The sequence below is a fragment of the Dipodomys ordii genome, unplaced genomic scaffold (assembly GCF_000151885.1).
Source record: "Dipodomys ordii isolate 6190 unplaced genomic scaffold, Dord_2.0 Scaffold1, whole genome shotgun sequence".
Classification (NCBI taxonomy): domain Eukaryota; kingdom Metazoa; phylum Chordata; class Mammalia; order Rodentia; family Heteromyidae; genus Dipodomys; species Dipodomys ordii.
In genome coordinates, this window is record NW_012267217.1 from 45102172 (window position 1) to 45115772 (window position 13601).

The 13601-nt window shown below is 39.9% G+C and overlaps 1 protein-coding gene across 4 annotated transcripts in view; it reads left to right on the top strand.

Annotated features, from left to right (window-relative positions):
- Window positions 1–146: 146 nt before the first annotated feature.
- The window catches only part of Unc80 (unc-80 homolog (C. elegans)), a 183303-nt gene continuing 169848 nt past the window's right edge, over window positions 147–13601 (top strand). For 2 of the 4 annotated variants that reach the window (XM_013010848.1, XM_013010840.1), the window contains exons 1-4: window positions 147–317; window positions 1277–1325; window positions 4585–4741; window positions 5903–6204. In XM_013010848.1, the coding sequence (XP_012866302.1) occupies window positions 226–317; window positions 1277–1325; window positions 4585–4741; window positions 5903–6204 (600 nt within the window). In that variant the 5' untranslated portion in view covers window positions 147–225. The remainder of the gene's footprint in view (window positions 318–1276; window positions 1326–4584; window positions 4742–5902; window positions 6205–13601) is intronic. The other 2 variants (XM_013010826.1, XM_013010833.1) reach the window with 1 other exon arrangement.

The following is a 13601-nucleotide window of genomic DNA, read 5'->3' on the forward strand; positions in this document are numbered from 1 at the left end:
GCCCGCCTCCCGCAGCCATGTTCCACGCGCGGGGACGGGTGGGGGAAGGGGCGAGAGACGGGGGAGCGGGGCGGAGAGAGGCGGCCCTGCCTCGGGGAAGGAGGGGATGAGAGTTGGGGGGAGCGGCGGGGGGAGGAGGAGGAGGAGGAGGAAGCGGTGGTGGTGGCGGCGGCTAGCGAGGACCCGGCGCTGGGTCCTGTAGGAGGACTCTCGGGAGCCACCATCATGGTGAAGAGGAAGAGCTCCGAGGGCCAGGAGCCGGACAGCAGCCGCGGCATCCCCCTGCCCATCCAGACCTTCCTGTGGAGGCAAACCAGGTGAGGGGCGCCCGGGGCGCGCGCGGGGCGGGCTGGGCACCGTTTCCCGGGGCCGCCACCTCCGCCGCCGCTGCCCAGGCCGAGCTGGAAGCACAGCCCTGTGCACCCGCTTCAAAACACGCATTAACATAACACGGCAAAAAATACGCCAGTGAAGTTTGACGCCACGCAGCTCGGCGGCTTGGGGAATGAATACATATACATTATGGGGGGGTTGGCAGGGCAGGGAGGCTGGGAGGAGGGGCAGGGAGCCAGGAAAGAGAATGACCATGACTGGTGAGCTCTGGAGTCCCATGCCCCCTCCACCTCCTGCTGTCATCCAGCTGGGTGACCTGTTGTGGGGTTTTGTTTTTTGTTTTTTGTTTTTTGTTTTTTTTTTTTTTGCAGCTCTCCCGTTTGGCGAATAGCTGCTGTGCCCACTTGTTAACCATTTTTACTCGGATCCTGCCGGCGTATTCTTTTCCTCTTCCACCAGGAAGACTCATATTTGATAACAGCTTTGCTCTTCCCCTCTGGACAAGATTGATAGCTATTCCAATACATAGCAGAGAAGATGGTCTTCTTTTTATTTTGGAGAGTTAGCAGATAAGGAAAACAGATTGTAGCAATTGTGGCCCACAGCTGGATTCAGTCTCTTAGGTTTTAATAGGACTGCACACACACGAGGGACGCACCACTTCTCGCCATCGGCGATTTAGCATCTGGTTAGGTGAAAGTCCTCGGAGAGGAGAGGATATGGGGGGAAAATGGTAGATTTGCACATCTTTTTCATCTATGTAATTGCACGTGTAAAAAGCGAACGTCGTCAGCTGTTCAACACTTGCCCATTAACAAGCTATAAGGAAATGTGAAATTGGAGTTTCACGGCACCGTGGCTCAACCATTGAAAAATATATCATAGGATGCTGTCACAAAAATGTTGCTCATGTTTATAACAGAAATCTCTTTCGGCTTTTCAGTGCATTTTTGAGGCCTAAACTGGGGAAGCAATATGAAGCCTCTTGCGTGGTATGTGATTTTCACCATTTAATGATTATTTTTGTGTTCTGCCTAGTAATTTGAACCCGAAGAAAGACTAAATCATATTGATGCATGTAGTAATTCACTGGGGAAATATTATCAAACACCTACTGTGTGTCAGGTACAATTCTACTGTTGGGATAGAGAAAAAACTAAAATAACAGCATTTACAGTGTGTGTGTATGTGGTGGGGGGAGAAGGTTGGACAGGCCTCAAACAAATATGTACAGAAAACACGCATTAAGCCAGATGGTGATAAGCATTATGGAGAAAAATTAAACAACAAAGGAGATTAGGAAGCCCTGTGGTCGAGTGTGCTTTATAAGCAGTGGGTAGATAAGGCTTAATTACTAATGTGATGCTTGAGCAATGACACTGGGAGGGAGGAAGGGAAGAAGGGAAGAAAGAGCAGGGGACTGCAGGGCAAAGGGCCTTAGTGGGGAGAGACTGGGTAGGAGAAAAGAGGGTAGAGAGATAAGGGAACCATAGGCCTTCAGGAGTAGTGTAAAAAGTCAAATTCTTACAAAATGGAGACCATCAGTAGATATTCATAAATTGAGTACTTATGAATTACTAGAACAATGTATACAATTCTATACTTTTATGTGTCATCTATATTCTGCAAGTCTGGAAGTGAATAGAGTAAAAAATTATGAAAATAACATTAATATTTATACAGTTATGAAGTGCACTTGTCCCAAAGTTCTAAGACAATTTTGTTTTGCAAATTGACTAAGTAAGACATGAAATAATGAAGAAAATTGGAAATGGATTTTTTAGCAGCCTCCATTGAAATCCAGAACTCCCACAAATAGCTGTATAATGTAAATGATGAAAGATACTCAGTTGAATATTGACACCAATAGTTACAAATTGCTACATGGATGACCTTCTCATAAAGAGCTTTGAAATGTGTAAGAGCCACAAATTATGATAGAATGCAACTGAGGAAATTACACACACACACACACACACACACCACACACCACACACACACACACACACACACACACACACACACACACACACGATACTCAAGTAGAAATTTGTTTTGTTAAGTCTCTCTCTTTCAGAATTGCCATAGGGAATTTTTTGGGGGGGTGAGTTTTAGAGCTTGAACTCAGGGCCTGGATGTTTTCTCTGAGCCTCTTTGTGCTCAAGGCTAGCGCTCTACTTGAGCCACAGCTTTTGAGTGACTTTTGAGTGGTTAATTGGACTTAGCAGTTTCACAGGGACTTTTTTTTGCCTGGGCTGGCTTTGAACCGTGATCCTCAGATCTCAGCCTCCTGAGTAGTCAGGATTACAGGTGTGAGACACTGATGCCTAGTGGGGATATTTTTTAAACACAAATTTCTTAAAATAATCAATTCATGGACTATCTTGTACCTAACTAATTGGAATAGTTTTTTGATTCTTGAAATCTCTATACCTTCCTTAAGCCACATTGACAACTCTCTTAGTTAAAATAACCATGGCCTTTCTCTGTTCTTGGCAAACATACGTGTGACATTTCCGATGTTGCCACAAAATATCAAGCAGCAAAGTTACATGTAAGAATGGATAGGTAGATAGACAGGGAGCAAGGTATACAGATAGCAATATAGAAAACAAGTTCCAAAGTTTAAAATCTTCTCTGAAATTACATTAGTAATATAAAAAGTAATTAGTAATATAAAACTACCTCGAACTTACTGAGATTATAAGATATGTAATTTATCCTCTTCCATGTACTATTAAACTGTATAAACTATAGTTTCTTAGTCTCTAACATACACATCACTTAATGAATTTGCAGATAGATACACAAGGACTCCAAAATTTTAAGTATTTGTATCGATATGTCCAACAGATCTAATGGTCTTCTTTATATTCTTTTTTTAGATGTAGATTCCATCTTCAATTTTACTCTGTATTAAAACCTCAGAATACCTTTCATTTCTATTTTGGAGTAAAAATATGAAATAGTTCTTATTGGATATTCTCTGAAGCAAGTCATGCTTTTCTTCACAAATACCCTAATAATGCCAATTGACCATTTGGGGAATCAAGCACTAATCATGTCCTTACAGTTAAATCTTCAATTCTTTCATTCTAGTATTTATTAGCTTCTCTTCCCCCAATAAAGTAGTGATATTCTCCACCCGCAAAAAACAAAAAACATACCAACCAACAAACAACTGAGTAGATCAAACCTTTTTTTTTTTTATGTCAAGTGATGTATGGAGGGGTTACAGTTACATAAGTAAATAAGTTCATTTCTTGTCAAACTTGTTACCCTTCCCTCATTTTTCTCCTACTATCCCTCCCCACACTACCGGCTAGATCAAACTTTTTAACATGTTTCCTTCTCTGTAAGAATCCCTGGCACGGACAGATGTGATAAAGAGAAAGCAAGGATAGTTTCTGCTCCTTCTTTCCCTCATCCCCTTTTCTCTCTGTATCCAACAGATACTTTCAAAGTGGTTTTTCACAGTTCTAGGCATGAAAATAAGGAATATTTTTCCAGATTATTACTGGGTACAAGGAATAAATCAGGGAAATTAGGCTTTGCAAATGGCTGACATTCATGAGTTGTATCTAAGTAAACACCTGTTGAACAAGTTGACATAAATTCTGTCTTTCAAGACACTTTTGCATACTTCCCACATTTTTATTTCCATCTGCTGCTCTGATGGTTCTTTGGGATGATTCAGCAACATTTCATAAAATATCATACTCAAAAATCTCTTGAGGTTAAGTATGTTTTTCTGTTCTTTGTTAGTGGAAGCTTATTTTGACAAAACTAGAGTTCATTAATAGTTCAAGCCATATATTTTGGATCAAAAGCCTGTAAATGAGGCCAAGCATGGTAGCACATACCTGTATTCCCAGCTATCTCAGGAAACTGAGATAGAAGGATTGAGGTCCAGGCAAAAAATGTATGAAACTCTATTTAGAAATAAACTGAAAATTAAAAAAGACTAGGAAACATAACAAGTGTAGAACACCTGCTTACCAAGAATGACGTCCTGAGTTCAGTCTGCAGCACTGCCAAAAACCAAACCCAGCCAAATCAAAACAACAGCTTGCAAATGGTCAGATATATTCACTGCAGGTTGAACATATGCATGTGAACATATGCATGGAACACAGCAATTGTGCATCCTAAAAACTTCAGTCCAATGATTTACATCTTTTTTAGATATAGAGTCCTTTGATGTTCATTTCTTAGCAATCAGAATCTTCCTCTGTCTTTTTAAACGTGCAGTCCTTTGAACGAGTGCTGGTGGAAAACAAGCTTCATGGCCTCTCTCCAGCCCTCTCGGAGGCCATCCAGAGCATTTCCAGGTGGGAGCTGGTGCAAGCTGCCCTGCCTCATGTCCTCCACTGCACTGCAACCCTACTTTCAAACAGGAACAAGCTAGGTGGGTGCTTCTGTACTGCATTGTAGTTGCATATCTTTGTCCTTTAGAGCCAACTCTCCCGAGAACAATGAACAATGGGTACTGAGTAGTAACTAGTACTGTTCCAGGGAAAGTGTATGTAGGTTCTCATGTAATTCTTCCCTCACATCAGTACCAGAATCTTGTCTATTTATCACTGAAGGAATTGGTTTTCTTTAATTTTCTTTTTCTGCCAGTCCTGTTGCTTGAACTCAGGGCCTAAGCACTATTACTGACCAATTTTACTCAAGGTTAGTGCTCTACCCCTTGAGCCACAGCTCCACTTCCAGCTTTTTGGTGGTTGACTGGAAATACAAATGGGACTTTCCTGCCAGAACTAGCTTTGAATCTTGATCTCAAATCTTAGTCTCTTAAGTAGCGAGGATTACAGGCATGAGTCACCCACTGACATCCAGATGTTTTTAATTCCTTGACTTTGCAAGAAGTATGTGAATACATCTTTGTCTGAAACAGTAAAAATTACAGGTTAGCTAAAGACACTCACCTGCGTAAGGTGACTTCTAATGAAGGAGCTCTTTGCCTGTCCAGTTTCTAGGGAAATGACTTTCAGGAATTTTGCATCACCTTTACAACATTTCCCCAGCTTTGTCGTAGTAAGAGCTCTGTGTGTGTGTGTGTGTGTGTGTGTGTGTGTGTGTGTGTGTGTGTGTGTGTATGTGTGTGTGTGTGTGTAATTTTGTGAACGGTCATTTTTACTTGGACATATGTCATAGCTATTGCTATTTATCCCAAGTTAAAAAACATACTTTTCATCTCATTCCTTCCCCCTCATTTGTGACTCTGCTCAAATGTTAGCTTTGCAGAGGTATTTTTCCAGGTCATGTTATCTAAAATAGAAGTTGCTATCTTCAGAGTTTATATTTTAACCCTGATGCTACCTGTCTGGGAATATACTGGGAATCAAACTGATGAAATAGGATTCTCCATGACAGTGTGCTAGTCTGACAAGATTGTAGCCAGTAAGAAAACCACAATAAGCCATGCTTGCTAGCGATGCAGAGGGATGCTTGTGTCCCCTAGGAAATTGAACCACACAGCACAGCAAAGATGTTCTTCTCTGCCACCTCTGTTGGTCTGGTCACATGGCTGACCTTTCCCTGGCCCTGCGATTATCTCATGCAGGCCACCAGGATAAGCTGGGTGTGGCTGAGACTAAACTTCTTCACACCTTGCATTGGATGCTCCTGGAGGCCCCCCAGGACTGCAACAGTGAGCGGTTTGGTGGCACAGACCGGGGCTCCAGCTGGGGTGGCAGCAGCAGCGCTTTCATCCACCAAGTTGAAAACCAGGGATCTCCGGGGCAGCCTTGCCAAAGCAGCACCAATGATGAAGAGGAGAACAATCGAAGGAAGATCTTCCAGAACTCTATGGCTACTGTGGAGCTGTTTGTGTTTCTGTTTGCTCCTCTGGTACATAGGATCAAGGTAAGCAGGAAGCTAGCATCCAGGTTGGGGTGGGATGGGGATGAGGTGGGGGTGGGACTCAAGTGGTATTTCTAGTTGGTATGTTCATATCTTTGTATGATCTCAAGCCAAGGCATGGAAAGTCTCACTTTTTGTATTGCACAGCTGAATATTATTTCAAATGTATCCTTTACTTACTCAGTGGTTTCTCATTAGACTCAGAACAAAACCCAACAAATGGAACCTGGTGTATAAAGTCAAGAATGATCTAGGGCCTAATTCTTTTCTTGATTTATCAACTGCTATTCCCTACTGACCACCTCCTTGAAAGTCTTTAAAAGCATTCACTGAAAATGCTCTTGCTGTTTGCACCATCCTCCTTCCCCTCCTCTTTTCCTCCAACATCTACCGATGTCATTTCCATGAAGCTTTCATTCCAGCCTCCTCCACGTAGCAACTACCTTCTCTGGTTTTATTACATTTTTGTAACTACCTCTATTATAATAATAGGGTCTAGAGCAGAAAGTTTCAAAATTTTATGTCCCTATGGACTTTCTGACAGCTACAGCTGAAGGATTGTACTTTAAAATATTTTAAACTAAAAAACATGGGACTACAAGAAACCAATATTCTTAAAATGTAATTATATCCATCCACATTTGGATCTAGAAAAGAGAATTAAACTTGAAATCAGTTAGCTAACACTTCCAAGATGCTTAACCTTGGTGATATTACCTAAACTTTTAGATCCTTAAGTGCACCATGTTGTGGATGCATCTAATTATATGAAGACACATAATACCATGTTCCTTCTAACTGCTAAGACAGGAGTTAAAATTGTTACTATATTCAAGTGTTCTTTAGTAGAATAATATTACCCTAATGAATAAATATTCAAACTAGCATATATGTGTGGGGGTTGGGGATGCATGTGTATAGTTTTGTAGCCATTAACAATCACAATGAGTGGGGGAAGGGACTAATGAGACATTGTACTTTATTTTAGTTTCCTAAAAATTTCTCTCTGTTGACTTTGTCCCATTTCTGATAGGAATGGATTTGAAACAACCTGTGAATTCTCAAAATGCAATTCATATCCTGGCAGCATTTTTACACATTTTTAATGTAGTTAAACCAAATGGTTGCAAAAGCTTTAAATTTCCATTTTAGAAGTCTTTTATAAAGGGTATACTTAAGTAGAAAATGTTTGCTTAACTGAGACTGTACACCAGGTCACTAGGGGACCTGTAAGACCTTTGTTCATTCCCAGTGTGTATTAACTGTGCACTCAGTTTACTTATGTCTTCTTCATACGTAGACAATGGATTTTGATATCAATCATTCCTCCAACATTCTCATTCCCTCTCTCCTCTCCTTTTTTCCTCCACATCATTTCACAATCATAATCATGTTCACATATATGTATATATGTATATATTTAATATATGTATAATCTTTTGGGACTAGCTTCTGCATACGAGAAAGAAACACACAACCTTTGTCCTTCTGAACTTCACTCCTTTGCTTAATATCATTATCTCCAGTTCTGTCTGCTATACTCATTCTTAGTATGTCTGCTTATGTTCATCTCATTTGCTTCTTTCTTGTTCATGAACCTTTTACTATTTGGAGTCTCTCATTTTCAAACCCCATAAGTTCATTTTTATTTTTATTTTTATACTAGCATTTCCTTCTCCTTGAAGGAAATTCTCTATCCTATATCTATTCTCTATCCTATATTTTTACATGGCCACATCTATCTTATCAGTCTACTCACCCTAATGAATAAATATTCAAGCTAGCATGTATGTGTGGGGGAGGGGTATGTGTGTGCATAGCTTTGTAGGCATTAACAATCACAATGAGTCTACTATGATTACTTTTGTGCTACAAGTCCCTTCTTCTGCTTGTTTTCCACTTTTGATAATTCCATTGGAATTATTATAGATGTTTGTGTACATGTTGATTGCCCATTTCTTGACTGCCTAGGTTCCAATTGTATCTCTAATGTTTAACTACTGTATGGCATGTATCAGGCCCTCTGTATTTTGTGACTGATTTGATAGAGAACCTCAGTTATTATCAAGAGTGGATCCAAGTTTTAAAAACAACAATTATATGTGAGTCCATTGTCCTTAAAATGGACAGGAAAGGATAAAAGGCTTCCTAAAAACTATCAATAAGGATGTCTACAATTATCTGAGTTGGTTTTGATGTTGGTGTTTTATTGCAGTTAATATGATATACCGTTAAAAGAAGCAGCCAGATCTTTCAAGAGAAACTACAACTGTTTAGAAAGCTCACTGAAGATGCCTAAGCTTTTCATGTGGCCTAGTAATAGAGTTCTTATGAATCTAGAAGAATCTACACTAAACACTACACAATGATAGAGGCATGATAAATTATTAGCTGTATTACTAGCATAGGGTTTTTTGTATTATTTTTCCATTGGTATGAGTTAAATATTGCTCCAAACACTATACAGAATATAAATGAGTCAATAAATTCCCCTCAAGGCTTTTCCATTTGAGAGAGGTATATACATTTTCCCAGTGTTGCTGGGGAATGTATAATCTGCAGATCACAATTGCTCTGCCTTGGCACTCTTGGCATTTTGTACCATATAATTATTGTGGGACATTGTCCCATGCATTGTAGACTATTTGGTACTCTGTCCTCTAGCCACAAGATACTAATAACATCTCCTCCCTGAGTTGAAACCACCACACATGGTTCTATAGGTCATCAAGTGTTTCCAGAAGAGTGAGTGGAAGGAAATCATCCCTGATTGAGAACTAGTACACATAGATGGCCTGCTGGTTATTAGACTATTTAGGAGCCTATCCTCTTATTCTATCTTTCCTACATCCATGTGAAGTACCTCTCACCCTTCAAACTCTAACCCCAGATCAAGACCAACATCTGCCTTTCTGTCCCAATCCCAGAGATCTGTGTGCTGCTAGGAAAACACTCTAGATTGCAGGTTCTATGAAATATAGTCTCCAATTCCAGGTGCTGCCCACTTGCCCATCCTTTTCTTGATCTTACTCTATGAGGTCCCCACCGGGTCCTCACACAGACTGTATTGCAGACTGTTGAGCATCATGTACAAAACTAAGAAGCCAAAGTTCAATAGACATGAGGACAGGCCTCCAAAGTACTCGCCTTCCATTTACTCCATTTCAAGCACTTGTTTCTGTTTGCCTCTGCTGTATGGAGGTGGGCATCTTTCTTTTCACCTTACCAAAGAAGAAGCCAATGTTCAGAGCTTATTAATAACTGAAGTGAGATTCTAACACAAACTTTCTACAAAGTTTCTACACAGTTTTGACTTTCTACCATTTTTTGCAGGGGCGGGGGTCAGTCATGGGGCTCGAACTCTGGGCTTGGGCACTATCCCTTAGCTCTTCAGCTCAAGGCGAGCGCTTTACCACTTGAACCACAGCACCACTTCTGGTTTTCTAGTGGTTTATTGGAGAGAAGAGTCCCACAGACTTTCCTGCCCAGGCTGGCTTTGAACCATGATCCTTAGATATCAGCCTCCTGAGTAGCTAGGATTACAGGTGTGAGCCACCGGCACCCGGCTCTACCAAAATTTCTGTCCAGAGTTTTTCCATTAAAACCATGAATAAGCTCCGAGTCATTAATCTCTGCTTTACAGTCCTCATTTCATAAATCCTTGGCTCTATATAAAACAACCATCATGCCTTCAACTGGAAACTCATCATAGATGCTCCATAGTCACTTTACACTTTCCCTGGAGTCAGCCTTTCTCCTATCGTCTATATTCCAGATCTTTTGTTCAAACTCAAATGTACTTACTCCTTCATCTTTACCTGTATATTTTATTAATTAGTGTCCTATCAATTTTGTCTCCTAAAATGTTCTTCAATTTATCATCTCTTTTTTATTCTTATTTGCTATATTAACCCAAAATTTGTCTCATCTCACTTGGACTACTTACGTTCTGCTTGGGTTAAGGGTCTCCATGTGTATCCCATAAAATCCATTGTCAGTATCAAATAGTCTCTCTGAAGTGTAGATCTTATCATGTCATCAACATGCTCACAATAATTTATGCATTTCTCAGTCAGGCGCTGGTGGCTCAGTCCTGTAATCCTAGCTACTCAGGAGGCTGAGATATGAGGATCTTGGTTCAAAGCCAGCCAGGCAAGAAAGTCCATGAGACTCTTATCTCCAACAAAACACTCGGAAAACTAGAAGTAGCACTGTGGCTCAAGTGGTAGAGCATTCACCTTGAGCTGAAGAGCTGAGGGACAGCAACCAGGCCCAGCAAGCTCCATGACCAGCAAAATAAATAAATAAATAAATAATTCATCTCTCATCATACAGAAGACAAAACTCTAAGCCCTTGGTTTAATATACTGAGTTGTCTATAGTATGCCTTTCTTTTCTTTCTTCTGTCTTTGCACTCCAGATGTTTGGGTTCTAGCCAAGAAAACAAGAAGCTTTTCCTTATATAGGTGTCAGGAACAGCCTCTTACTCGATCTGTCAATCTAGAACATTCTTATCCGTCCTTTTAAACTTCATTCAAGACCCACTCTCTTCTATTTCCATGATATTTTAGAGCTTTATTGTTATACCTTGTTTATTGCCATCTTTTTATCTATATCTCACTACATTCCAAATGGTTTGAAAGTAACATTGTACCAATATAGTATCTGTGTAGTAGGTGCTTAATTAATACTTGCTGAATTCATTCACTACTAATTAACAAATAATTCCAAGTGACTCATCTACTGTAAGACAGTATCTTATTAGATACATATTTTTCCTACATGTTTCGTTTAAAACTAGCTTAAGGTGGCTGGGAAGTTGGCTCAGTGGTAGAATGCTTGCCTCACATGCATGAGGCCCTGGGTTCAATTCCTCAGCAGAAAAAGCCAGAAGTGGCGCTGTGGCTCAAGTGGTAGAGTGAGCTGACGAGCTGAGGGACAGTACCCAGGCCCAAAGTTCAAGCTCCATGACCAACAAAAACAAAGAAACAAACAAACAAAACTAGCCGAAGTCACATTAAATCAATAATCTGAAAATTCTATAAAGCATATTATTAATTTTAGACTAATTTTAAGTTTATCAGTGATAAATGATTCATATATCCTAAACTAAGGAATCTTTTAAAAATATAATGGCAGTGTACCTATGATTTTATATTATTTCCTTATTCTTTCCTTCTCTGTGCTGGGCACTACTTAAAGTACTAGGGAAATAAGAAGAAATAAAACAGAATGTAAGACCTCAAAGGGAAGTAAGCAACATGACAATGATAATTGTTTCATTGAATCTAAGTGTCTAGTAAATAGATTTAGAATTGTTTCAGTGAATTGTGGATACATACCATCAGTGAAAAGAAGGAAAACACCCGAAACATGGTAATAAGATATTCTGCCAGTGTTTACAACTTCTGGTTGTTGTTTTTTAAGACTACCTGCTTCACAACTGAATGTTTTCCCCAGCTGCTAGGTTTTCTGTGTTGTGATGCATCGAGTGCCCCATTAAAGGAGTATCTAGGAGAGAAATTAAGAACTCAGAGTTCATACATTGTACCAACTGAAAAAATACTTCAAAGAAATATAGCAACCCAAGAGGAGACATAGGTGCTCAAGGTATTCAAGTCTGAAGATTGTTTGGATTTAATTGGTATTATTTAGAGAAAATGGACATGTGTTCATTTAGAAAACAATCGGGTATCAATGCTATGAGAAAATATTTGGAAGAAAATCTTTCGGTTCACTTTGAAAAAAATATATACTTTAATCTAGTCAAGAATGCACCAATTATAACAAAATGAAGGCAGCAACTGTCTGGTATGGTGATAGAGCAAGTGTTAGAAGCCAGGATTTTATTCAAAAGAATTTAATGTTTTCTGCCGTGATTTTCATTGGGGTTTTACTTGTGCTTGGATTATCTGTGAGAAACATAGAAAAGGATTGAGCTCAGAAACTAAGAAATCATTAAAACCAGGTCACTTGAGATCTGGCTTCCTGTATTTCTGGAGACAAATCTGATAGGATTTGTTTAACCTTAATTCCCTGCTTGCTGGAGAGTATCATTCGGATTTCCCAGGCCCATTTGAAGGGATTTTGGATGACTGGCACCTTCCTCCAGACATTCTTGTTTAGCTGCTTACTCACTTCTTCTCAGCTCTCCCAGGTCTATTCATGACAATGCCAAAACTCCTTGACACTTTTCTTTGTCATACTCTGTTTTCTATCAACTGGAAAATTCTGAAACCCTATCTCCAAAATGTATTTATAGTATACCACTTATAATTTTGGTCTCTACCAACAACCTACTCTAACCATCTTTCACCTAGATGATAACAATAGCTTCTCAAATTGTCTTCTTCAACCTTTGCTCTTTCTGAAGCTATCTTCAGTGTGAACTTATTAAAACAAATGTCCAGTCAGGTGCCTTTGCTATTCAAAACCCTGTAGTAGCTTCGATTCTTACTCAGCAACCACTGAAATCTTTACTATGGCCTATCAAGTAATAAATTATCACATAACTTCCTTAATCTTTTTTGTGTGTCTACTCTTGACTTTAGGGACACACTTTAATAGTTGTTTTCTTGATATGATAAGTAAACTTAGGACATCTGTCAGGGGGAGGGATCATGGGGCTGGAACTTAGGGCCTGGGTGCTAGCCCTGAGTTCTTTTGCTAAAGGTTGGTGCTCTACCACTTTGAGCCATAGCGCCACTTTCAGTTTTCTGGTGGTTAACTGGAGATAAGAGTCTCATGGACTTGCTTGCCCATGCTGGCTTCGAACTGCAATTCTCAGATCTTAGGCTTCTGAGTACCTAGGATTACAGGCATGAGCCACCAGCACCTAGCTAGGGCATTTTCATTTTAATTGAGAACTTCTCTAGAAGAATCTACCTGGAAGGTCCTTCATTTAATTTAGCTCTTTACTCAAAACTTGTCTATTCAGTATGCCTTCCATGGCCCTCCTGTCTCAGCGTCAACACCTTGCCACGCATCCCCTTATCTAGGTAATGTCTCCTTTGCATTGAACAGAGAATTATTTTTTGTGCTTTGTTACCTACTATATTCAGGAACCTAAAGTAGTGCCAGAGCACATTATGTGCTCTCTATATATTTGTGGGAAATATGTGGGATGAATTTGACCAAATGCTTTGTGAGCTGTCCTCATGTATCATATGATAGTCACTAGGGGAAAGTTTAGCAAACCTCAAAAAGATTCTGATTTAATGGGTCTGTGCAGTGAGTCCTGGGCATCCTGTTTTAAAAGTGATTAACTAATGTAAGTCAGCATTGCAAACTACTGTCCCGAGTGAATTTCTAGGTCCTCGTGGTGTTCATTAATCTGCAACTGTATTATCCATTCTGTCTTCCTGCTATTTGCAAGGCTGAAGTGGATAAAATGTCATCTC